This window comes from Mangifera indica, chromosome 19, assembly GCF_011075055.1.
Source record: "Mangifera indica cultivar Alphonso chromosome 19, CATAS_Mindica_2.1, whole genome shotgun sequence".
Taxonomy (NCBI): Eukaryota; Viridiplantae; Streptophyta; class Magnoliopsida; order Sapindales; family Anacardiaceae; genus Mangifera; species Mangifera indica.
In genome coordinates, this window is record NC_058155.1 from 10,584,608 (window position 1) to 10,612,380 (window position 27,773).

The 27,773-nt window shown below is 34.2% G+C and overlaps 2 protein-coding genes across 5 annotated transcripts; one reads left to right on the top strand and one right to left on the bottom strand.

Moving 5' to 3' along the window:
* Positions 1-157: 157 nt before the first annotated feature.
* On the top strand, positions 158-4,750 carry LOC123202669 (serine carboxypeptidase-like 7). Of its 2 annotated transcripts, XM_044618676.1 has the most exons (14): positions 158-413; positions 517-662; positions 750-826; positions 905-1,027; positions 1,135-1,237; positions 1,844-1,881; positions 2,718-2,819; positions 2,933-3,019; positions 3,282-3,446; positions 3,759-3,830; positions 3,987-4,105; positions 4,198-4,311; positions 4,414-4,459; positions 4,561-4,750. In XM_044618676.1, the coding sequence occupies exons 1-14, from the start codon at positions 265-267 to the stop codon at positions 4,642-4,644; spliced, it is 1,425 nt and encodes a 474-aa protein (XP_044474611.1). In that variant the 5' UTR covers positions 158-264; the 3' UTR covers positions 4,645-4,750. The 2 variants fall into 2 exon arrangements, with proteins under 2 accessions (XP_044474611.1, XP_044474612.1); XM_044618677.1 differs by lacking the exon at positions 3,759-3,830.
* Positions 4,700-26,887, bottom strand: LOC123202668 (calcium-transporting ATPase 3, endoplasmic reticulum-type). Of its 3 annotated transcripts, XM_044618672.1 has the most exons (34): positions 26,711-26,884; positions 26,526-26,576; positions 26,370-26,403; positions 25,591-25,608; positions 25,309-25,445; positions 25,116-25,190; positions 24,794-24,839; positions 24,523-24,582; positions 24,347-24,427; positions 18,390-18,475; positions 17,236-17,337; positions 16,675-16,728; positions 16,143-16,244; positions 15,762-15,820; positions 15,251-15,395; positions 14,902-15,009; positions 14,667-14,819; positions 14,415-14,519; positions 13,899-14,095; positions 13,102-13,213; positions 12,425-12,523; positions 12,181-12,326; positions 11,954-12,011; positions 11,593-11,685; positions 11,207-11,257; positions 10,766-10,897; positions 10,312-10,413; positions 8,054-8,108; positions 7,017-7,102; positions 6,703-6,851; positions 6,526-6,631; positions 6,371-6,424; positions 5,752-5,800; positions 4,700-5,481 (listed from the first exon to the last, which is right to left on the bottom strand). In XM_044618672.1, exons 1-34 carry the CDS (start codon positions 26,741-26,743, stop codon positions 5,414-5,416), a joined length of 3,006 nt encoding a protein of 1,001 aa, XP_044474607.1. In that variant the 5' UTR covers positions 26,744-26,884; the 3' UTR covers positions 4,700-5,413. The 3 variants fall into 3 exon arrangements, with proteins under 3 accessions (XP_044474607.1, XP_044474608.1, XP_044474609.1); XM_044618673.1 differs by lacking the exons at positions 24,794-24,839; positions 26,370-26,403; positions 26,526-26,576; positions 26,711-26,884 and having other exon boundaries at positions 25,591-25,609; XM_044618674.1 differs by lacking the exons at positions 4,700-5,481; positions 5,752-5,800; positions 6,371-6,424; positions 6,526-6,631; positions 7,017-7,102 and having other exon boundaries at positions 6,721-6,851; positions 26,711-26,887.
* Positions 26,888-27,773: the final 886 nt, after the last annotated feature.

A 27,773-nucleotide genomic window follows, 5' to 3' on the forward strand; every position in this document is an offset into this window, starting at 1 on the left:
CAGGTTTTTCAATTATATAATATTAATTCAAATGAACTCTGATTAAAAAACCCGTCTGATTCGGGTCGGAGCACCATAGAAGTTTAGTTACGAGATCTTTATTCACATAAAACAAACCAAATCAATTATTCAAACGTTTGTATGCTTTTGTCTTCTTGTACATGAATCTCCGCTGATAATCACCACCACGAACCACCCATTTCTTCTTAAATTGTTATCCGATTCCTCTGTATTCTCATTCAACTTCAGTTAAATTCTCCATAAATGATTGAAATGGCAACACTGATTGCAATGACAAAACTTTCTCTTTATTTTCTTCTCTTACAATGTTGCACAAACCTCGCACTCTCTCAATCACTCATCAACTTTCTCCCAGGATTCCAGGGGCCCCTTCCTTTTGAACTTGAAACTGGGTATATACTTACAGCTTTTTAATGCTAAAATCTATCAATGTCTTACAATTTTTTTTTTTTTTTGAGGAATCTGTTTCTTATTTTTTTAATGTTACATTGTCAGGTATGTAGGTGTAGGTGAATCGGAAGAGGTACAGTTGTTCTATTACTTCGTTAAGTCGGAGAGAAATCCCACAGACGACCCCCTTTTGCTTTGGCTAACAGGAGGCCCTGGTTGCTCCGCATTCACAGCTTTTGCTTTTGAAATTGGTATTTGAAATAATAACGATGAAGATGATGATAAGTTACGATTCATATTCATTAATTTCATTGAACTTGATCTCAAATTCTTTGCAGGTCCTGTAAACTTCAAGGTGGTGGAGTACAACGGGAGCTTGCCTACTTTGGTCTTAAATCCATATTCATGGACAAAGGTGGATAAAATTACAGGTTTTCTTATCAGAGAGAAAGCTGATTAGATTATTTGACTCATTTTCTCCAAGTGATTTCAGGTGGCCAATATATTATTTGTGGATTCACCTGTTGGCACTGGATTTTCCTATGCAAAAACCCCACTTGCCTCTCTAACGGGTGACTTCATACAAGTTCATCAGCTCTCCCAATTTCTCAGAAAGGTGTAGTTTACACTGCTGTTTAAGTAGCTTTTTGCTCCAAGATACTGTTTGATTGAATAAAGTATGAAAATGGTGATAATTTTCTGATTCCATATTTACTCCTGAAGTGGCTGGCTGATCACCCTGAGTTCCTTTCTAGTCCATTCTACATTGGAGGGGATTCATACTCTGGCATAACTGTTCCAGCACTTGCTCAACGGATCTCAAATGGTATGAATAATCATAAATAAAGCTAGGGTTGGATTTGAGTTAAGTCTTTTCGAGCTTGAAAATGAATTCGATTCAAAAGAACTTAAGTTCGAACTGAAACTTGAAAATTAAATATTTTTAAGCTCAAACACAAATTCTAATTTTAAGGATATTCAATTCGTTAAGCTCAAAATTTTAAAAAATTCTATACGAATTGATTAAATTAATATTGTTTTATAATATACATCAAAATAATATGATTTTTAGTCTTTTTTTTGTTTGATTATAGTATCAAACTGAGTTTAAAATTTAATTTAAATTTAATTTTCTTCAAATTAAATTGAGTATGAGCGTAGACAAACTTGAACCCAACCCTAAAGGAAGCACTGAAAATGAATTTTTATCTCATTTTCACTTACGTCCCTCTTCCCCTTATCTTTACCACACAATTCAAGCCCCACATGCAATGACAAGTGTTTTGTAAATATTGACAGATTGGTTCTTTGTTCTGACTTTTTATTTTCCTCTAAGAAAACAAAATCAGTCGGCATCCAAGAGAAGCATTAAAATTTTGCTTCTATTTTGTGGTCCTTGTGTGCACTTAACAGTTTTTTGATGTAATTGCAGAAAATGAAAAAGACATCCAACCACCCATAAATCTCCAGGTCCGTAATTTGTATCCTTTAATAAGATCAATTAATGCCCATGATAGTTTGACTGAAGCAGTTCAGTATTTTGTACATTTTTGTGTCCATGATTAAGATCAATCATTTAGTGGCAATATTATGTAAATTGATATATATTTATTTATGTTATTATATAATTAAATATTATTTTATTATTAATTTAAAATTATTAAATCATATAATGATATATATTAAATATATATTTATTTGTATATTCAAAATAGATATGTATAGTTTTATTGATTATATCTGTTGAGCAATATCAATCAATTTGAAATATTTAATTGAATATCTAAATCATAATATATCATTATATGATTAGAAAATATCATCTAAATATTCAATGAACTACTTAAAATTATATATATATATATATATATATATATAGAGTTTTATTAAATACTAATTTGTGTATTATGAATAATTCGTCACTATATAATCAGACAATTTTGAATTAATGATAAATTAATACTAAATCACATAATAACATGTTATTGTTTCTATATTTACGGATAATTACAAGTCATTATTTGTACACTTACTGATAAGAGTAATGCTTGTATACATATTTTTGAGTATATAATTGGATACATAAATTATGTCTCATTATATGATTGTATGACACATCATCTATATACTCAAAATTGTTTATGTAAAATATTATTGTACTGAAAATTACAATTAACCCCACATTACTCATAATTACAATTAAGCCCAAAAGGGTCTGTAAAAAATATGGTGGGATTAATTATGAAGAAATTTCTTCTTAAGTAATTAGTTACTAATCAAGTAGTGTGGTTCTGAAATGGTTTCAGGGATACATACTAGGGAACCCCTTGACAGAGCCAATTGTTGAACAGAACAGTGTGATCCCATTTGCCCATGGAATGGGGCTTATTTCTGATGAACTCTATCACGTATTTTTAATCTCTCACACTACTTCTTCAATATCCCAATCAAATTTCATTACTCAGACAAAAAACTAAAGTCTTTTTGGACTTTAATTTGTGCGTAAATCTTTTTTCTTCAGTCACTGCAGAGAACTTGTGGAGGACAGTATGCAATTATAGATCCCAGCAATGCAGATTGTTTAAACAATATTCAGGCTTACTATAAGGTAAGCGCAGCGCCGCTTGATTCCTTCAATTTTTTTTAAATTATTGATTTCCTATAGACATCAGCTGTTATTGTTGTTATTTCAACAAAAACTTGCGTACCCTTTTGAATATACAAATGAATATATATTTAATAAATTTTATTAATTGACTGAATAATTTTTATTAAAAATAAAATACAATTCTATGATATTTATTTATAAACTCAAAATGGATACGTATAATATTCATCCTCTAATGCATGGTGACCATTGGCATGCTCAGAGCGTTTCAGGAATTCAAATAGCTCAAATTTTGGAACCCATTTGTGGATTTGCCTCTCCAAACCCACGAGAGCTTCTTACTGGGCATAGAAGATTTCTCAGTCAGCATCCTCATCAAGAGATCGACGATCCTGAACCGCTTCCACCTCCTTTCATCGGCTGTCGCGTATGTAATACGCACCGTTTTCTACTCTCCTACTTGGCTTATTCAATATTTCGAAGACACAGGAATGAATCCTTGCTGCAATCATAATTAAATTTTCTGCAGAATTCGTAGCAATAAATAGCAGAACTTTACTTTTAATGGTTTTCAAATTAGATTGTTTATCGAATACATTTTGATTACACAATTAAATATAGAAATAATATATTACCATAAAATTTAATATTACTTTATTTTTAATTTAAAATCTTCGAATCATATCATAAAATATTATTTATTTATGCTTTTATTTTGACCTAACTTTTGTTACTACAGAATTATGGGTATTTGCTGTCTTCAATTTGGGTTAATGACAATGATGTCCAGAAAGCGCTTAAAATTACAAAGGTATGACATGTCTGTCACCAAAGAACAATGTTATAAATACCCATCATATGATAATATATTATTAAATACTTAATTGGATATTTAAATTTGGGTGTGCATAGTTTTATTGAAGATTAAAACAGTGACATAATTAAGCATGAGTTATACGTAGTGCAGAAAATTGAAGGGCGATGGATGCGATGCAGCTTAGGACTACCATACACAGTTGAAATTGGCAGCAGCTTTTCATATCATGTAAACCTCAGTGCTAAAGGCTACCGTGCTTTAATTTACAGGTTTTACTTTCCTTCTTGCTGTAACTTTAGTTCCTAAGCTTGAGGTAAGTATTAGAAAATGGTATTTTTACTTGTGTTTCACTTTGCAACAGTGGCGATCATGACATGCTTGTACCATTCTTTGGAACACAAGCTTGGATCAGATCTCTTAACTACTCAATTGTTGATGATTGGAGGCAATGGTTCCTCCAAAGCCAAGTTGCTGGGTCTGTATTTTTTTTGTTTTACTGCAATATACTCCTGAGATTGAGCTTATTTATATATATATATATATATAAAAAGCTAAATTTTGGGTATTTGATTGACAGATATACTAGAACTTACTCCAACCAGATGACATTCGCTACTGTGAAGGCAAGAAAATTCCTAGTTTTTCTGTGGTCTTTATAGTTTATAGTTACTATAACTAACTAAGATTTGAAAAATAATAAGCTTTGTTTTTGGATAATTTACAGGGTGGGGGACACACAGCGCCTGAATACAGGCCTGCCGAATGTTATGCGATGTTCGAGAGGTGGATACTCCATGATCCGTTGTAGTCACCTCCATGTTTAAATCTGAGATCTAAACTACCCAATTATATCAATGTCATAGTGCTATCAACTCAAGAATCTTCTAAATAAATGTTAGGGGAAATTAATACCTAGTATTCTCCTTACAAAATATAATAAAATTGGACATTTCTGCCACTAGACAATAAATAATCTACTAGTACAGAAAATTGTATTGCCAATGCCCAGGAAAGTTTTAACAGCATGAACACAACAATGAAATAAGAAATTTAAAGATATATATAAGAGCTGATTCAGAGGTTCTTCAGTAAGCAGCTTACCTGTAATGGAAGATAATTGCAGACATTTACTGAATTGCTTTGTCTCGGTCTTTCAAAGGAACTTCTGAGTCAAAAACCAATCTATAGCCACTGGGTTTCTTTTTCCTAATTACTGCAAGTTACTTCTTTATGAACAAAATAACGTGGTTGGACCATAAATGATTCGACCACTTCTGAAGTTACAAAGAATTTGAGACCACAGATCTTTTACCCCTTAAACAAACATATGAACTCACCATACAGCAAATGGATGATTGATTAGCCAAAAACCTCCAGATTTTCCCTCAATCAGAACAGCCCCATAAGATAAGATTGCTTAAAGCAAAGTTAGTATAATCAAAACTTCCACAGGATGGCTCCTTAAAATCTCCATCTTCACAACGATCGGCGATGATTTTAATCTATTAACCTACCATACATCTACTACTGTATAACGGGGATGTTTTGATAAATTTTTTACCATATAAGAACTTCTTTTACTTGTCATGCAAGTCCTTTTTCGGAAGTATATCATTCCTCCTAAATCTAAACCTGAATCTAAAGCCTGCAAAAAAGAAATATACAAGAATATTAAACTTTGCTCTGAAGCAGCACAAATCAGTTATCATTGAGATGGTGATAAGCATATTGCTTGGCTTGATATTAACGTGGATAAAAGTATAAAATGCAATTTGGGAGCAAAAACTATTGATGCATTTGTCTTAGAAAAGATATGATAAGATATAATATTAAAGGAAAAAGTCTAAAGCAAATGGATAACTCATGTGCTTAGTCAAGGGAAATATAGTTAGATTAAAAATATCAACAAAAGTACCATGGGATTTTCTTGAGAATAACTTTAGAACCTCATCGATAATAATAACCTGCAGCCAACAGACAAGACAAAGATTAGAAATTTAGAATTTAGAAGCAAAATTGTACAAGAAAAATAAAGATATCAATTAGAAGATAAAGCACTGAATAATGCATACATGTTGAAAGAATTATTTACAACAAAATCATAAGTGTGCAGTGACCTGCTATTCAGAGTTCATCAGAACACTGGGGTTACGGCAACATCATTTGAATTCTTTTCCCTATCCTCGAACAGTCAAATTTACAGTCTCATTGTCTACCTCTAATGATTGGCAGAAGGACAAAAAGGGGAATGTAATTCAAGAAAAGCTAGTAGGGTTGTCGAACCCTCAGCTTAAGCTGACAAACTTGAACTAAAAGGTTGAATTACCACATAATTAAAATTGGTGATATTCATCTCAGCTTCCCACTGTTTTCGACATTTCTTAAGGAAATCCAGCATTATGAAGTAAAATATTTTTATCACATTACAAAAACAGAATTTACAACAGACATATTACTAAGTATAGAATGTCCCCATATTATGGCATTAACAAACAAATTTCTTAATAGTACATTGGGCTAAAGAAAATACGTACAGGAAACGAGAGATATAAAACAACTCTCCATTCGGCCCAAGATAATGGTGTGACCTGGAATACAAATTATTAAATAAAATCAGTTTCTTTGTGAAATGAGAGAAAAAATAAAAATTACTTGATCAACTGCTGAGACAGAGAACAAGAAAACTTACAGAGAAAAGAATAGATAGTGGCCCAACATACAAAATTAGTATGTGAAGAAGCATTGTCAAAATAATTGAAGCAACAAGCCATAAATTACTCCAAGGAGGGATGACCCTGAAATACATACATGGTTAAAAAGGGGGGTTGGTTTGATGTAGTTTCTCTTATTGAAGATGGATACTTACAACAGAGATTGATTTTCACTGAGGTTATTCAGAGCATTAAACATCTCAACAACAACAAGCACTGTCATTGACACAGTTGAGGGATGGCGATCCTCAAATATACTGCATGGGTAAGTTGTTTCCCTTGTTGAACAAGAATCAAAATTCATCTGAAAAGAATGATGTGATTAGAGTTCCAAAAGGAATATTCATGGGCTTGCATAAGCTCAAATGCAGAAAAATAAAGAACTAAACGTAAATTTGGTAATTGCCAATTTGAGATCAGTAGCCTTGCACTGAGAACAATTTTGATATTCATTAAAAAAAACACATACCAGTTCACTGTATGGTAGCTTCGGACCACTATCAGAATAAATAAACCACCATATGAACCCCACAACAGTAGCAAGTCCAACATAAGCTGTACAAATAATATGCTATACATGATATGTCCATATTGGAATTTTGATGATTGTGCACTATTGAGCTAACTATTAATGAAATACAAATTGAAATAATATCACATGCTTGCCAAAAATGATTACAGAGAACATGTTATGTCAAAATCTTATACTTGTTATTCAAATAGGAACAACTAATACAAAATATATCGTGTTACTGTATTGACATTCTACATACTAAGAACAATAAGATGAAAAGTTTATATGGTTATATTAGTGCATCCTCTTTCTGATGCTTTCTTCTATGCTCCGTGTTTCAAATGGAGAGTCATTTATATAGGAAAGAAAGTCCTTCAGATGCTGTCTCTTTGGCTTTAGGCAAAATATGATATTCGACCAGAAGGGAAAGGAGTCAGAAGGGAAATAATATCACATGCTTGCCAAAAATGATTTCAGAGAACATGTTATGCCAAAATCTTATAATTGTTATTCAGATAGGAACAACTAATCAAAATATATCATGTTACTGTACTGACATTCTACATACTAAGAAAAATAAGATGAAAAGTTTATATTGTTACATTAGTTCATCCTGTTTCTGATGCTTTCTTCTATACTCCATGTTTCAAATAGAAAGTCATTTATTTAGGAAAGAAAGTCCTTCAGATGCTGTCTCTTTGGACTTATGCAAAATATGATATTCGACTAGAAGGGAAAGGAGTCAGGAAAAGGTAGACCACTCCAGCTGACTAAATTAAATAATATGAATAAAAATTATAATATTACAGACTACTAAGACTCCACCTAAAGTCCATTATGTTGTTTCCAGGGAAGGAAAAGATCTGTCTTCAGCAACAGCATAGCAATTTCAGAAGTCACCGGAGACTTCTAGATGACAAAACAAAGCATCCCATATAATTCAGTAAGATAGAGTTCCAAAAAAAATACTAAGTGATGGCATTTGTAAATACCTCCAATTACCAAATAACGAAAGAACAACCATCCGGTGACCACAGCTTCACTAGCCTGTGAATATTCAAGTTGAGTGAATAAGTGACATAACACGAGAACATGGATTTTCTTTTTGTTCATATAAGAAAAATATCTAATATGTATTCAAAATAAAGAGCCTAATACTAAATTTCACACCCATCACTACAATTTAAGAAACATGAATTGCAGTGCCAAAAGAATGAGTGCAACATTACATCAATGATGTTGTACACCATTTGCAAGCACCAATAGAAAGACAACTCATATGAAAAAACACTACCATAAGAGGAATATATAAATATAGAGTAATGGCTTGACCATATATTCATAGTTTAACAAATGAAAAGAATGAAAAGTTAGCCACAAACACTTCAAGCTCAAATGATATATTCCAAGTTGCAATTGTCCTTGCATCCTACAAATGACATAGAGGTCAAGGACAAAGGAAAATGATAGGCCTATCAAGGTCTATGTGAGAAAGAGGAAGGCTAAAACTGCACGTGGCAGTGCACCAGTGATAGGAGCTGTAACCATTTGCAGAGTGGGACATGAAAAGGTAACGAGGTATGTGGCAGCAGGGGGCAAAAGGAACAGAGGATATAAAAAGGAAGGAATGGTTGGTAACAACTTATGGCTTTAAGTCTACTCATGAAAGAATATAGGGGTATAACACCAACTCCTGCAGATTGCTAGGTTATTCATTTTCCAAGAATCTTATCTGGTTAAGTAGTTGGTACGTTGGTGGTGATAATAGTTGTAATCATTATTGCCATATAAATATAAAACTTCATTTTAGTGCTTCCATAACAACATTATTTTGGACTACTTGGTTATGTCTCTTATCGTGTGTTTTTGGTAAACGGTTGCAGGTGGAGTGCATTGGGGGTTGTTTGTGGTGTGTTGCAATGTTTTGACCAAGTTGTAGCAGGAGGTTTACATCAAAGTAGTATCAGAGCAATCGTTCATGGAGTACTTCAAAACTTACATGGCCAGAGAGAGTCGTGGTAAGTCATAGGAGGTGGAAGGAACAATTTCGGCAGGGGGAAACCTCTATTTAGAAGGTGAGGTCAAACTCAGATCCATTTCCAAGAAGTGGTGAGTCCAATCAGAGCAAGGAACAATATTGTAATGAAGGGCAATGGCAACGACTGGAGCTACCCATTTTCAACAGTGACAACCCTCACCACTGGATTTATCATGCCAAGAGATATTTTAGAGTCAATCAGATTTAGGATTAGGAAAGAGTAATGTCAGCATCCATTTGTATGGATGGTATAGTTTTGAGATAGTTTCAGTGGGTGGACTTCCATTTTCTAGTCAGTTCGTGGGATGAGTTCAAATTCAACCCATTAAATCACTTTCGTTTGACTTAGAAGGGTACATCACATGAGCAGTTGATGGCTCTTCAATAGACTGGTTTAGTCAGAGATTACCATGCTTGGTTTGAAAATTTGGCTCCTTTTTTAAGAGACATGTCTGACAAGTTATTAAAAACATTCATTAAAGGTTGGACAGAGAGATTAAGGTGGAGATATGAATGTTTGGGCCAGACAATTTGGACGATGCCATGATTATGGCCCAGAAGATCAAATAAATGCTCATCTCACTAGATTGAGTGTGAGCCCAACATTAAAAAGGGCTGCTACCTTGGAAGGTCCAATCAACCCTGGACCCAATCAACAAAATGGGCCTACAAAATTGGATGGGAGTAATAAGGGCTCATGAGTTGGACCAGTGATGGGAGTTGCAACCGTTTGTGGAGTGGGACATGCAGAAGGTAATGAGGTATATGGTAGTAAGGGGCAAAAGGAAGGGAAAAGCAAAAAGATAAGATATAAAAAGGAAGGAGAAGGCCTGAAACAACTTATGGCTCAAGTGTATTGATGAAGAATATAATGGGATAACACCAGCTCCTAGAGATTATTGGGTTATTCAATTTTCTAGGAATCCTATTTGGTTGTGTAGTTGGTAATTCAATGGTGATAATAGTAGTAATCATTATTGCCATATAAATACAAAAGTTAAGTCCAAATCTTCTATAACACAGTATTATTTTGGACTGCTTGGTTGTGTTTCTTGTTGTGTGTTTCTCATAAACTTTTGCAAGTGGAGTGTATTGGAGATCGTCTATGGTGTGTCGTAGTGTTCTAGCAGGAGATTTGTATCAGAAAAGAAAAGGTTTGGAACAAGGGAAATAAATTAAGCCTTACCACAAATCTAGAAAGTAAAGCAATACCTTACGAGGTTTAGCCTTCATGACATCAGAGTCTTGCTTATTAAAACCAATTGCTGTGGCAGGCAAACCATCAGTTACCAAGTTGACCCATAGCAGCTGGACCTAAAAACAACATTTAAAGATCATTAGGTCAAATATCTTTACTATTGCATTTTTTAAGCCAGAAAAAATTAAGCATTAGTTTCGAGAAGGATAATTTAGTTTCCTTTTACAAATAGAGCAAATCAAATTATTCCTAACTGCCAGCTGTGGAAACAATACAAGTATATTATGTTCAGCATTTGAACTCGATTTGGATTTTGTTCTGCTTCAGGTTATGGGGCATATGTTAATATGCATATTGTACTTGTTTATATATAATAATCACTTAAAGACAAATCATCACTGCTTCCCTCCACCCACAAATAAAAATAAATAAATAAAGTAATTAGAAGATCGAACTAACTAAACTCACAGGGGCAAGGGTATCGGGTATACCAAGCACAGCTGCAACAAAGATACAAACTACTTCACCAATATTAGAAGAAATCATGTATCTGATGAACTGCTTCGTGTTATTATATATAGCCCTTCCTTCTGCAACAGCCTACCATGGATAAAACAGTTCAAGAAGTTGAATGGACATATATATGAAAATTTTCAGGTGTGGATGTCTTGATATTTTTAAAGTGCAAACTAAGGCCAGGCAATTGGTCACTTGGTTTTTTTATTTTTATTTTTTGCATTTTGTTATGTTCACAATTAGCTATATACCCTTGGTTTGCACCTCAAAAGTTTCAGGACATCAACACCTCAGAATTACATGTAAGTGTGTGTGTAGATATATATATAGTGTATCTGTGTGTGTGTGTGTGTGTGTGTGTGAGAGAGAGAGAGAGAGAGAGAAAGAGCATACTGCAACAATTGTAGCAAAGTTGTCATCAGCTAAAACCATATCTGAAGCACTCTGGAATTCAAAGGATAAAGATGTAGTAAAAAGTGAAAACCAGACCACTTAATGCGGATCATACAGTGTCATCATTGTGTTTAAGATTATTATGCTACAACAATGAACTGAAATTACTAAGTATTTGCAAAAAACTAATGTATCTAGAAATTCCTACAAAAAGTTTGAAACCTTGTAACACTGCTATTCATCAAAACATTTCATGTTAAAGGGATTAAAACAAAGTCATAATCTTACCAACAAGAAAATAAGGAAGAAGAAAATTAAGAATGCACAGAGACACACAAAGTGGGAGAAAGAAAGTTTTGTGGCTCAAGCAACTTGGTTAATTTTACCTTTGCAACTGCTGTTCCAGATCCCATGGCAATTCCTATGTCTGCCTTCTTTATAGCAGGTGCATCATTCACACCATCACCAGTCATTGCAACCTAACAGTTAATAAGTGTTTGTTCAACAACGTTAGTTTGTACTTGAAAAGGAAACCTTCTAGGTAGCTACAAAAGCCAATGCAACAACGTTAGTTTATCCATTGCCATATCAAGTTAATCTTTCTGGGGCAGTTCATACTGAGAACAAATAATTCCATTTCAGGTGGCAACAAAAATAAAAATAAAATACAACTCAACTGTATACCAAATCTCAAACATCACACTATCCAAATATAAAAATGATTTGATCAGAGAAGTACAGCAATACCACTTCATTCTGGTTCTGTAAGGCCTCAACCAGCATTCGTTTATGAGAAGGTTCAACCCTTGAAAATTAATTAAAACAAGAATAAGAAAAGCATGCACATTAACTTGATGAATTCAATATAAGCAACAAAATTTTGAAATTTTGAAAGCTGACAAGATAATGGCACAGGTAAAAATACAGATTTTAATCTATTAATGTAACTGGCAAACATAGCCTGAAATTTATACCTGGTGAAAAGTGCCATTCGTTGCAATGCCACAGTTTGTTGCATTGATGGAAGTTCTTCAAACTCAGAAGCGGTATAGGAGTGACCAACAAAATCTGCCAAGTGATCAAAAGCGCCTATCTTGCGACAAATCGATTCAGCTGTGGACTAAAGCAGTTGTTCTCACATTAAAAGGCAAGAGAAAAGATGCAAAAACTCAAAATTCCAAAGAATCCAGAAATCAGATGACTCTACTCTCAAGTTACCTTGTTATCCCCAGTGACCACTATAACACGAATACCAGCAGTCATGCATGAAAGCATAGCCTTTTTCACTTCTTCTCTTGGTGGATCTAGCATTCCAACCTTTAGAAAGAAATGAAGAAAAATAAAACAAAATGTTACGACAAAAGTATTAGCATATACTAATAACTGAAGGACTACATATTCCTCTGACACATTATTTCATTTTCTCTCATTGCACTGCTTTGACTACTGCTTCAATATTTAAATATTATGAAACATCTAGGAAAAACAACTTATATTGACACCTATCAGTTCAAACTACCCACTAACAATTCACATAGTTATAATAGTACCATACAAAGTTGACAAATTAAAGTTAATTTATATGTTTAGATAAACTCCAAACAGCAAATTCCTATGTCCTAACATATCGGATTTTACTGCCTGAATAGATTCTACTCAAATCTATACAAATTAAAAGGATACAGTTAAAAAAAGAGGTGAAAGAATAAAAGGGTAGTTTTGGAAAGTCAAAACATGCTTTGACCTTTCAAACTGGATTGAAGTTTTTTGGCATCCAAACATGCACAATTTTTTTGGGGCAAAAGAGTCATACTTAAGGTTTGAGGGGATGACAAAAATCATTTGCCATGCACATTAATAGAATTAAGCATAGCATTTAGAACAGGAATGCATACCAACCCAATAAATGTAAGGTTGTTCTCATTATCATAGGAGAGACTTTGTTGACCACTGGGCATCTGTTTACAGGCTAGAGCCAAGCATCTCAAAGTTTCTTTTCCTGCAAGACTGACAAATAAATTTGCATGTTCATATGACATTAAAAGAAAAAGCCTAATAATTGAAAAATACCTCACCACAATGTGTAACCCCATAAGTTGACATGAAATAATGCACACATCAAACTGATTGTCAAGACTTGGTGTAGTTGCAATTATAATTAACAAAAAATAAAATAAAATCTAAAATTCTGACCAATGTAACAGATTGAAAATTACATGTGAGCACCACATAAAATCACAATTTACACTTTAGTGGGTACACAGGAAAGTTCCATACAACAGCCCATTAGCAGCTTGCCAGTTGATTTAATTTCCAGTGAAAGTGGAATGTAAACCATCTTCAAGGCAAATTGGGTATATACCACTGCCCTTCCCAAAAATTAAATTCACTATTTTTACTTCCAATACAATGAATGGACAATGCTATCACCCCAAGAATCATGATCCACTCAAACTTTATAAATAATAGCACTATGCAACTGTTAACATTGCTTATTTTCAGCACCACTAAATTTTTAATAAATGCAATCCATGCAGTCTCTTAAGATGAAGATAGATTTCCAAGCCAGGCTTATTTCTACTGCTACCAGGCATCTTATGTACAGAATGTTGCAGATATTCAATGACAAGGGGGGAAAATATCTGTTTAAAGAAAGTGGTGATGTGAGAAACAGAAAGTGAAGAAATCTAACCTGTCAAACCTCAACTCCAGCTCAGCTCGGATATTAGCAGTCATTGGAACAGTGCTGCCATTGTCATTACAGAGGATATTTGTACATCTAGAAATGACACTTTCTGGAGCACCTTTTGAGAACATAATATCCATCTGCTTATGACTACAAAGAACACTCATCATTTTGCGATCACGGGAAAATTCCAAAACAGAGACCTGAAAAAGAATTGAATAATTAGAAGAACATATACAGACAACAGGATAGTGCACCAAAAAATAGATAAATTACAGCTAAGTTATTCATTATTCGAGGTTCACACTATGATAGCCTGTAAAATTGAATAAATTTCTTAGAATCAAAAATCAAGTTTGCTACAATCAACAGTCTTATACAAATCTAGCAGCTATAAACCTCTTTTGATCTATGGGCCTTCTGATCCATAGACAATATTGATACAAAAGTTTAAAATAATATGTTTAGACAAATGAAAACAGAGAGAAACTAATCAAACAACAAATTGTTTCCAATGCAAACCTTTTTAAATTGGTTCTCCCAGTAATGATTACAGTATGATGCGCGCTCATGCTTACTAAGCATGTTAAGGGCAGAAGGCATAGAATCAAAACCAGGAAGGCCAACCTGTAAAAATAGTAACACAAATAATTCTGCAGCCTAAGTGTGTTATTGCAATACTAAAAATATTAAGATGGACAGTAAAAAGAAAAAGAAAAACAAAATGATGACAATAAAAATTACAAATTATCATAATTGAAGCATGAAACCTACCTTCTCTGCCAGAACACGGAGAGCCACCTCTGTAGACTCACCAATCCTTTCATAGTTTCCTTTGTCTGGATTATACTGTAAGATAGACTCATTGCAAAGAGCTGAACACATAGCTATATGAAGAAGGCAAGGCAATTGAGCAGGAATATCAAGCTGTACAAAAAACAAAGACAATTGACTTGAGGGACTAGGGTTTATGCAATACTAAGGGATGGAAAATCATTAAAATAAATACCTGCAACCCACTGCTATCAAAGACAACTCCTTCAGGTGCATATGTTGTTCCACTCACACCATATTCAGCAATAAGAGGACCTTGCGGTACAGAATGCACCACACAAATCTAGACAGACAAAGTAGCAGGAATAAGAAACATCATTATGAAACAGAGTGTGGTGTAAATATTGTACAGCACCAAACTCAACAATAAGGCCCATAGATACATATTTTTAAAAAACCAGTATCTAATTTAAAATCCCTCAAAATTTACGGCAACTACCCACCATAATACAATTTCAAATGTTACATCAGAGCAGTAAGGACATAACAGATTGTTAAATATTTTGTTACTCTAAGATTATCACCTTTGAAACAGACATCATATTGGTTGTCAGAGTTCCAGTTTTGTCACTGCAAATTACAGTGGTGCAGCCTAAGGTCTCCACTGATGGCAAAGACCGAACTATAGCATTCAACCGTGCCATTCGCTTTGTTCCAAGGGCCAAGCACCTACATAAATAGAATGAAACAAAAAATTAAAAATGAAAAGTCAAAAAAAAAGAAGAAGAAAGAAACACTATGAAGAACCAAAAACATGACAACTTCAAATAGTTCACATCCTCAGTATTTTTCCTACATAAACATAGTTCAATATGTAATAACAAGTTTACTACTTCTGCAGGTTCAGATTTGAGGCTTCTGTACTAATTTGACAAGTTATCTAGACTACGGGACAATATACTCATTTCACACCTTACATTATTGTCACCCAGAACTCATTTCACTGTCAGAGAATTAAATTGTATACTTTCTTTTTGGAAGAAAAATGACAGCACAATTCTGTCAAGCATAACAAGCAAGACTTGTAACACTCACGTTGTAACAACAGCAGGAAGCCCTTCAGGAATTGCTGCAACTGCAAGAGCAACTGCAATCTAGGAAGGTGAAAAAAGGTTACTCAATATATAAAAGATAAGGAGGAACTATCTAGAATCTCAAGTAACCAGATAGAACAATTTGGTGAATCCGACTTTAAGTGGAATTTGAGATGAATATCTTCCCTACAAAATCCAATGATATTCACACCAGCCCTTAAGCAAAAATATTTGTCAAAATATGATAATGTGAAAGCATTTTGCATGACACTATGAAAACTCCAATAAAAAAATTACTTTAGTAGATAAAGGAATTTGGAAATGCCAAACTGCTATTATTCTGAACAATAAGATAAAATAACATCCGTTTATTGAACAGTACCTTGAAGTAATGAATTGCCCCACGCAAGAACCCGCCATGAGAAGGATCACGGAAGTGACCAATGTTTACAATCCATACCAAGACACAAATACCTGCAATAACCTGAAGACAATAGCATATTCATATAGATGTGTCACCTAGCGAAATTGAAAGTAAAAGCATTTACCTGAAATAAAGTGAGTTTGAAGAATCTAAACATTTTAGGAAGTCAGCAAGTAATATGAAGTGCCTCATACTGATGGGAAAAGATCAAATGAGAAGGGAGAGACGGGAGGATGAAATAAAATAAAAACACCACAAATCATTAGCCTCCTAAAAATAGTCATGTCAAAGCAAATATGATGTGCGTCAGACTCATAATACAATATTAAGTAACTCCACAGATCATTAACCAACTGAAATATCTTTCCTAAACTACCACCTATAAGATCCCTGGAATTGAAGACAACCCTTCAGCATGCATTTATAAGCCACAAGCTCACTAACATATAAAAGTGAAAACTAAGGAATAGTAAAGACAATTAGCAATCACCTTAGCCAAAAAGGTACCAAACTCATCCAGCTTCTTCTTTAATGGTGTCGCTTCCTGCAATCACCAGTGAATATTAATATTTAAAATGTATAAACAGACAGCAAAGCTTCAATGGAGCTCTTTCTCAATTTTATGGAGTTCTTGACATTTTTTATGACCATCAGGAGAAAAAGATGGATGCTCAGGTTACTATATCACAGAACAATTACAACATTGGGAGTAGGCCCCTTCCATGCAATCAAGATAGGGTTTCCCACAAAAACATCCAAGCTGCCATACATATGGCCAAGACACAAGCCATCAAAACTCCAAATATGTATCTCAATTGTTGGAATGCACCAGAATCAAAGCCATACAAATTTCTTTGATTCAATGATATGCAGAACAAATTAGAAAATTTAGAGGCAAGTCTGCATGATAATCAACAGAAAAACAAAATACAGATTATTTGTTGATAAGAACAAACAACAGACTATGATCATAAAGGGATAATGATTATTTAGAGAAAAGAAATTTGCAACAGATAAGATACTAATGAAACAGAAAATTTGCAACACTTACATCTTCTGTTTGCAACATTGAGTCACGTATGCTGCCCATGGCAGTGTTAGCACCAACTCCAACTACAATAGCTCTTGCCCTACCTGCAACTACTGCTGTACCCTGGCAGTCAAAATATATAGGAACTTGTTTGATGCTAATTAATACCAAAAGTAGAAAAGTTACATATGAGGCTCTGAAGAAAGAAACAGACAAAAAAGAAAAAGACTTCCCCAGTTAAGGTATAAAAGTACTTAAATTCTCTATCAATATTGGATTTGGGTTCAACAATAAAAACTCTTACTTGAAAAAAAAATCAAAGAATTCATTAATTTTAACGCATCACTGATATAAATGGACAAGAAATAAGTTTAGAGAGTCATAAGATTAAGATATCATATCATATAAAACCAACTAAACTGGGTCTATCACTGGATTTCCAAGCAGAAAGTGTACAACAGTGTCCAATTACTCCAGCTTCCCATGTAAAATGAATAACTACCAAATTAACTGCAGAGAGATAGGTAAAAATAGATAGAATAATGCTCCATGCATGTTGCATTAAAGGTTTTCATATCCAAGAATACTTTTAGTTATTGGATTCACACTTCAATAATAAATTATGTGCTTTCTAATTCTTTTAGGGTTTGACATGTACTGTAAAACCACATACCAAGAGCAGGTGCATCCAATGGAAAGAAAGAATTAAGTGCTTTAGCACAATCATATGGCAGCTCGAATCACGTCTCTTCTAAGTAGATAAATTCTCATTCTAGACGTACTTATCCTGACTTTATCTCAATTAAGAACCAAAAAATTTGGGCTTGTTTGGTTCATGATTCAAAATCAAGTTTCAAAGACTAGGAAAATCTTCGAAAATCTGGATAATTTTCTAAGTATTTTCAAATTAAAAAAAAATGTGAAAACTCATTTATTAAACCTAGAATTTGTATCTTTGAAATTCAGATGTTATTTTATATAACAGCAAAAACAAGTTCCTCTGTTTCTAAATTTGGGCTCAGAATTGGTTTGATACACATTTCTAATCAGAACCCATCAAACCCAATTTCTGATCACATCAGATTGGCAAAAAAATGAATTCCCTTAATCTCTTGTATACACAAGTATATTGTTTTATGTCTAAATATTGACTACAACAGCATAAGAGCTTTTACCGAGAAAAGAATATTTGTCTTGTCTTGGTACACAGCATTTGTCGACACGGTAGACTCAAGTTCTTTTTGCACAGAGAAGCTCTCCCCTACCATCAATAAAACAAAATTAGGAGCTGAATTAGAATTTCGTGTGCTCAATTATTATGCACTCACCAAAAAAATGGTAGATGATGCCTATATACAATCCCACATTATTTCATTCTTTGATTACTATGGACTACAGGGGAGCCCAATTAGCATGGTCTCCAGCTCACAAAGTTTAAACAAACATTTTGCACAACAACATCCCCATGCATAGAAGTAATTTAAGAAGAATGGTAGATAACAATAACTTTTAATTCTTTCTAACAGATAAATTATGCACCACTTTTTTCACTTAGCGTTCATGATGAAATCATTCAGGTACTAAAATGAGTAAACTATTACTTAACCTGAAAATAAGTAAATTATTTGAATATCAATCATTCATATAGCTTAAAAAATTCGGATGATAACAAAAAAATGATTTCCCCTTAACTGTAATCATACTTTGGCATGAACAAACGAGATTATCTTGAAAGAGAAAGCAAATTAATTGACATTTGCAAAACTATGATAATTATAAATCAATAATAGCAGGACTATACCTTACAAAGATTCCAGTTTTGACATTTATAATGTAAGAAGCAACTCATTTTCTCTCAGTCCACCTATAAAGTTTATGTTAACTTGGAGAAAGGTAAAGTAAAATTGTATATTCTCTGTTTACATTTTACAATCTGGTTTAAATAGAAAACTAGATGCCTAACTTCTAGGTGTATAAAAGGCTAATTACACAATTTATGCTAATCTATTCTATTATGGAAAGAACTAAAATAGCAAGTAAATTTCTGTCATATCTTTTCCTAAAAACATGAGATCTGGTCAACTATCTTCTTTAACACTCCCCCTCAAGCTGGTTTGAAAATATCTCTCATTTCCAGCTTGGACACCAACTCATCAAATTGTCTTCTTGGAAGGCTCTTCGTAAGAATGTCTGCTACTTGTTGTGCAGTAGGCAAATAAGTCATGCATATCTGTCCTTTGTCAATTTTTTCCTTGATAAAGTGCTTGTCAATCTCCACATGTTTGGTTCTGTCATGCAGGACTGGATTGTGAGCTATAGCGATGGCAGACTTGTTGTCGCAGTATAGCTTAATTGGAGAAGTTAACTTGATATTTAGGTCTTCTAATATCTGCCTCATCCAAAGACCTTCACAAATGCCTAGGGCTACTGCTCTATATTCTGCTTCAGCACTGCTCCTAGCCACCACATTCTGTTTTTTGCTTCTCCATGTAACTAAATTCCCACACACAAAGGTGCAATACCCAGATGTTGATCTCCTATCTGTTATGTCTCCTGCCCAATCTGCATCTGTGTAGATGTCAACCTGAAAATGTCCATTGTTAGCAAAGAATAGACCCTTACCAGGTGTCCCCTTTAGGTATCTCAAAATTCTCACTACTGCCTCATGGTGTTTCTGACCTAGTGAATGCATGAACTGACTTACCACTCCAACAGCAAAGGTAATGTCAGGTCGTGTATGAGCTAGGTATATGAGTTTCCCTACCAACTTTTGATATTGCTCCTTATCAACTAGTTCCTCAGGTGTAGATGCTTCCACTTTTAGATTAGGTTCCATAGGAGTTTCAGCAGCCCTACAACCAAGCATTCCTGTTTCACCCAAAAGATCCAGTACATATTTCCTTTGGCATACTGAAATCCCATGTTCTGATCTGGTAATTTCCATGCCAAGGAAGTACTTCGCCTCTCCTAAGTCTTTAACTTCAAATTCCTTTGCCAGCAACTTCTTAAGTTTGTCTATTTCACTGTCATCATCCCCTGTTAGGATAATATCGTCAACATACACAATCAAGACAGCTCGTTTTCCCTCACTAGAGTGTTTAACAAATAGGGTATGATCTCCCTGACTTTGTCTATACCCTAGTTTTCTTACTACTTCTCCAAATCTCTCAAACCAAGCCCTTGGTGATTGTTTTAGTCCATATATGGACTTGATTAGTTTACATACTCTCCCCCTACCAACTAAATGCTCAAAACCTGGTGGTGGTTCCATAAAAACCTCTTCATCTAGATAACCATTTAGGAAGGCATTTTTTACATCTAGTTGATGCAATGACCATCCAAAATTTGCAGCTAAAGAAAATAGGATTCGAATTGAGTTTACCTTAGCCACAGGTGCAAAAGTCTCTTGATAATCAAGACCATGTGTTTGTGTAAATCCTTTAGCTACCAAACGTGCTTTATATCTCTCTATGGACCCGTCAGCTTTACATTTGACAGTGAATACCCACTTGCATCCCACTGCCTTTTTTTCTCTGGGCAATACAACACTTTCCCATGTGTTATTCTTCACTAGTGCATTCATTTCCTCCATGACTGCCTCTTTCCACTTAGGACACTCTAACGCCTCTTGTATGTTTCTAGGAATAGAAAGATGAGAAATTTTTGAGGTAAATGCTTTATGTTCACTAGACAGTTTGTGGTATGACATGTATTTGGCTATAGGATGATTAGTACATGATCTAACACCTTTCCTAATAGCAATTGGAATGTCCAGATCTGTGTCAAAAACTCTGGTATTGTGCTCTGTATTTGACTCTGTAACTGTTGGACCAGAATTAGTTTGAGAGGAAAAATTTGGTTCAATAGTAATAGAGGGATTACCTGTGTTGTGTAGCTCCAGACCAGGTTCCATGGGGTTAGCTGATTGACTTTGGCCTTGAGTTGAAGGATGGTCTCTATTATTTTGATGTCTCCTTCTGGTGTAAACCTGTATCTCGGTTGTAGAGTCCTCGTTTAGTACCTGTGATGTTGTATCTCCCCCTGTAGTTGGCAAATTTTGACTCAGAGAAATGGTCTGATCTGCAGGGTTTATTTCTATGGGTTTATCCAAAACACTAGGGAGATGAGGAAGATAAGGCACAGGTGAGCTAGCACCAGTACTGGTCTGATCCTGGAAACTTCTTGTTCCAGTCTGTGCAGCTTCATCTTCAAACACCCTGTTATACTTCTCCCCCTGAAGATGATTTTCAAAAAATGGTTGTTGTTCAAGAAATACAACATCCATACTAACCTGTATTTTCTTAGTTTTAGGATTAAACACTTTGTACCCTTTTTGGTTAGTTGCATAGCCTATGAAAACACATTTTTCAGCCTTAGGAGCAAGTTTTGATCTACCCACATCTGTAATATGCACAAACACTGTACAACCAAAAACTTTTAGAGGTAAATTTGAGTGCAATCTATTGTCTGGATAGAATTCCTTTAAACAACTCAAGGGAGTTCTATGATTTAGGACTCTAGAGGGAACTCTATTAATCAAATATGCAGCTGTTAGAACTGCATCTCCCCATAAATAATGTGGAACATTCATAGCTAGCATGAGGGCCCTACTAACCTCAAGAAGGTGTCTGTTTTTTCTTTCTGCAACCCCATTCTGTTGAGGTGTATGACCACATGAAGATTGATGTTGAATGTCTTTTTCAAGTAAAAATTGTCCTAAAATTTGATTGAAGTATTCTTTACCATTATCGGTTCTTAGAATACTAATTTTGGTTTGAAATTGTGTTTCAACCATATTATAAAATATTTTGAACAATTGTTGAACTTCTGATTTTTGTTTCATTAGATACACCCAACATAGTCTAGTGTGGTCATCAATAAAAGTCACAAACCACCTTTTGCCAGATAAAGAAGTGATGTTACAAGGCCCCCAAACATCACTATGAATCAAATAGAAAGGTTTTGAAGCCCTATATGGTTTTGAGTTGTATAACTGTCGGGTACTCTTAGAGAATGAACATATATCACAATGCAAGTACTGATTTTTTAATTTCTGGAACAAAACAGGAAATAAATGCTTTAAATAAGGAAAACTAGGGTGACCTAACCTATAATGCCAAGTCATTATTTGCTCTCTAATTGAGGGAGAGTTTACATCACAAGATAACCCTACTGCTTGATCTTTTCCTCCAAAATAATAGAGCCCACCATCTTCTCTAGCACTGCCAATCTCCTTCCCCAAGTTCCTGTCCTGAAAAACACATTTTTTTGGTGAGAAAATGACTAAACAATTGGAGTTTCTTGATAGCTTGCTGACTGACAGTAAATTACAAGACAGATTAGGAACATGCAAGACAGATTCTAAGGTGATAGCGTTAGAGATTTTAACAGATCCTTTCCCTGCTATAGGAGTGAAGCTACCATCAGCAAGTCTGACCTTTTTGTTACCAGGACATGGAATGTATGTGTGGAATAGAGAAGACATGCTTGTCATGTGATCGGAAGCACCTGAATCAATGATCCAAGGTGTGTGATCGGTGAGACTCAAAAAACTGGTAGATAAATTACCTGTGTGGACAAGAGAGCAGTTAGGAGTTGATGAATGGTTTACTAGTTTCAGGAGCTGATCTATCTGTTCCTTTGTGAGAGACACTTGTTCTGCTGAATTTGCATTAGGGAAACTCCTCTCCCTCGCCTTCCAATTTTCTGGTTTGCCGTTTAATTTCCAGCATGTCTCTCTTGTATGGCGAGGACGGTGACAGTAGTCACACCAGACTTTCTTCTTATCTTCTGGTTTGCGAGTAGCAGCTTTAAGAGCCGTATTTTCTTGTGAAACCAGGGCTGAAGTTTCAATAGAAGCAGGTACTGGCTCCTTTTTCCCTAACATAACAGACCGTCTACTCTCCTCCCTTCTAACTTCTGCAAACACCTCATTTAGAGAAGATAAGGGACGTCTGCCTATAATGCGACTCCTAACTTCATCAAACTCTACATTCAAACCTGCCAAAAAGGAATATACTCTAGAATTATCCACTTCCTTCTGATAATGAGCTGCATCAGAAGGATCCTTCCAAGTATAGTCTTTAAAAATATCCAGCTCCTGCCATAACCTCTTCATTGCTGAGAAATACTTTGTCACAGTCTCATTTCCTTGCTTTAATTCTCCAAGTTTCAGCTGCAACTCATAGATCTGAGATTGATTTCCCAGATCTGAGTACATTTCTGTCAAGTTATCCCACAACTCTTTGGCTGTTGAATATCCTAAGTAGGTTGCGCTTATATCTTCCTCCATAGAGTTGGTAAGCCACGCCATAACCATTGAGTTTTCTGCCTCCCAAGTTGCATATTCTGCATCCTTCCTGTCTGGTTCCTTCTTTTCACCGGTCAAATACCCAATCTTTCCCCTTCCGCGAATATACAAGCGGACAGATAGTGACCAGCGATGAAAATTGTCTCCATTAAGTTTTAAATTGGAGATTCGGACAGTATGTTGATCGGTTTGATTTGACTGGTTTTCTGGGTTGGTTGTCATTGTGGGGTCTCAAAAAATAAAAGAAAAAACAGCCTAGATCTCAGAGTTGAGAACCTAGCTCTGATACCATGTTAACTTGGAGAAAGGTAAAGTAAAATTGTATATTCTCTGTTTACATTTTACAATCTGGTTTAAATAGAAAACTAGATGCCTAACTTCTAGGTGTATAAAAGGCTAATTACACAATTTATGCTAATCTATTCTATTATGGAAAGAACTAAAATAGCAAGTAAATTTCTGTCATATCTTTTCCTAAAAACATGAGATCTGGTCAACTATCTTCTTCAACAGTTTATTTAACAATCTGACACAAGAATTTAACAGCGACAAAGGTCCTCAGTGCAGAATTGACCATCACCCAGATAGCAGAAGGCTTGCACACTAATGATTACTCACTAAATGGACCTTGTCTGCTACTTAAACATGACACTTATAACTTTTCCAGAGAGATTAAGCAAGTAAACCCCTTAAATACTATACTTTCTATTTTTACTAACTCAGTTCCAAGTATTGATACCTCATCTTAAGAAGATCAGCTCAAACTATTTTGTGCATCATTGACAATCAAGTCTACTTTTAATTTAATATGAGGAGACATACCTGTAAGAATTGCTTGGTCAACCCGTAATTGATCAGTAAGCATCTCAATCATTCTCAAATCAGCTGGAATCTTGCATCCCACTATAAACTCACAAAAGGAGAACCTTTTTAAGATCTTTCTGAACTATTTACAAATTTTAATAAATTTCAAGATAAATACCACATGACCAACTTACCATTAACTTCGACAATATCCCCTGGCACCAGCTCTGTTGCTAGAAGAATGGAGAAACAACCTGTGACAATAGTTTACACGTAAACTACGTATAACAAAAATGACATAAGTCCCTTATTCAGTTTAGTGAAACATTCTTTTGATTGGAAAATGAAATAAACTATAATAAAAGATAATAAGATTGGGATCCCCCAGTCCACTGCATATACCATATCCATAATTGGTAAAAATAAAACTAATCAGTTTTATATTTGTTTTAATTTTTGGTTTACCATTTCTCAGGACAGTTGCAATATCTGCTTGGTAGGCACGTAGTTCCTAGATAATGAAAGTGAGAAACAACTATCAAGATACTGAAGTTGTGCAGACTTCACCATCCACAGCAAATAAATAGCATTATAACCAGCAAACTTCAAACTAAGTTCAGGCAGACTTAATAAACACAAAGAAAGACACTTTCTCTGACATTAGTGGGCAAGCAAAAACTTATATGGCAAATGCTCAATTAAAAAAAACAAGATTCACTTATAGCCTAAACTATAAATCTGCTCAATTTTCTGTGAGCTGTCCTCGAAGTAGAACTTTGGAACTTACCTCAAGAGCCTTTTCAGCATTAGTTTCTGTAATTACACCAACTGCTGCATTGGCAGCCAATATCAGCAGAATCACCTGTAAAGGTAACAAACCATAGAGTTTAAACAATAACCAATACATATAAATTTTAAATAAAAAATTTCATATTAAAGAAAGATATAAGGAGAAACAAGCTCTGCCAAGCTGATCTTACAGAAGGCTCCAGAAAAGCTGTTAATCCAGTCTCTCCATTTATCAAAGCCAAAACAAAAGAAACAACAGCTGCAGCAATTAATATCTTCACAAGCAAATCATCAAACTGTTTCAACACCAGTTTCCAGAAGGGAGTCCCTGTATTCAAAGGTTAAATAAAACAGGTTCAAACTAGTTATTGTTTCAGTTCATACATAAAGGGGAAATAGAAGTCCTCTTGCACAAACATGCAATCAAACAAATATCAAAAAAGCGGAAAGGAAGGTGTATGCCAAGTACTTACTTTTTTCTTGAGGCAGCACTGCAGAGTGCAAGAGAAGCATGCAATTATAAAAGAAGACAACATTAGAAGCAAATATTTTGAAAAATAAATTAGAACATATTTTTAAATGAGTATCAGATACCACAACTTTTTCTACATCTTTGAATGAGACTTTGCTGCCATCATATAATCACCAATATATAAGATCACAAAATAAATGAATATTAAAGGCATTGCAGCAAGGAAAGATACTACAAACAGATCACCAGTACAGAATCAAGTGCACCACTCTATAATTTCCCTACTAGGAAGTGCCAATATCAAAAGAACAAAAATGTTTAGAAAAAATGAAATTAAAAAAACGCATACATGCTGCATGCAATTGCTAGGGAAATTTAGCACATAAAACCACATAGTGGCATGATTGAAAACAGCAGCATATAAGGGACTAACTTTTGAATTTGCATGCTTAAACTCCCCAATTTGATTGGTTCTCGTCAATTGCTCACAAATCATATTGTATCAAGATTTTCAAGATAAAAAAACCAATATAGAGAATTGAGTGGAGCAAAGAAAGAAGGTAGCTATTGTTTAGGCAGCCTCCAGCAACTCAGAAAATTAATATGTATCTTCTCTGCTCCTGGAGGAGCACTTGCGAAGCATTTATGATTTCCGCCGTGAAACACAAATCCAAATAAAATGAAGAAACGAAGATGAAACCGAAAAACAGAGTAGAAATGTTTGAGCACACTTTGCTTGGTCTTAAACTACCACACGAAACCAATATCAAAATGCCATACCATTTTTTCCGTAAACTCTGGCATGTTGTGTCACCTGCAAAGAACAAATATTATATAACATCTTTCGCGACAAGTAGTAGCTAAATTTAAAAGTGAACTGCAGCTACTAATCAATCAATTGCGTAAAACATCATGTTCTAAAGCATTCGTACGTACCTGAGAATCAGTAAGACCTTTCACAGGGTCCACTCCGAAAAAATCCAACACCTAGAAAAACATATAGAGATTATATAACAATCAAGAAGCTTCAAATGTCTAGTCAAAACTGGAATATAAATTCAAAAGCCGATTGCGATAAAATTTTATTTTCAAATGCAAATTTCGAGAGGGAAGTGAATGACCTCGGATACGGATCTGGCGTAAGCGTCTTCCATCGAGAAATTGGAATTTTCGATCGGAGAAGAAAGGTTCTGTTCTAGCAGTTTTTGTTTTTTTCACAGAGGTTACTGGTTTTCCATTCTAGTAATCTTCGTTTTCACTTCTTCGAGCCACGAGATCTAAATAAAAAACTGCGGGAGCCTGGTCAGGGGCACCTTGCACCAACGTTACATTCAAGCAATATTTCTATGGGCCACGTTAGAATTTGGATTTTTAGCTAGCTTTGACGACGCACGCTCCATACGAGCCCATATTTGTTGGCAACCTTGGTTAGCATAGCTTGAGCCACAAGCCCAATATCGACTTGGGCTGACCCTTTGGGGCCTTTGCCCCGAAATATCATTTTGAAACCGTTTAATTCTAAAAATTTTAAAATTATCTTCATAATATATTTTTTATTATTTATATTACTTTGTTTGATTTATTAATAATAAAATATTACAGTAAATTTTAATTACTAATACTAATATGACAAATAATATAGGTGGTAATCTAATTATTACTTTCACCTATAGTATTAAAAGATTATCAAAGTAATCTTGATTTTATTATAATTATATTATTATTTATTAATTTTTTGAGACAAAAATAAATGTATTTTTAATTAATATAGTAAATAATATAAAAATATTTAAAAATAAGTATATTCAAAAGCGTTTAAGTCAAATAATTTATTAGTATTTTTTATTATCTTTAATCAAACATAATAATTATTTATACCTACCAAATTTTATCAAATATAATAATCATTTATACTCAGTAATCTTATAAGTTATTTATTTTCAAGATAATTTTCTTATTTTGATAATAAAATATTACTCAAACCAAATATTCTTTCTGAGTAAAATTATTGACAAATTAATAAATTTTAAAAAACGTCTAATTTTTAAAATGTTTCATTTAAAATTTTTAATTTTTTTTTTCTTGTGACAAACCATTAATTTTATAAATACCCTTTCATTATTTTTTTAATTTTTTCATTAAACAATCAATTACAACTTTTAAATTCTTAGCTATTGGTTCTCC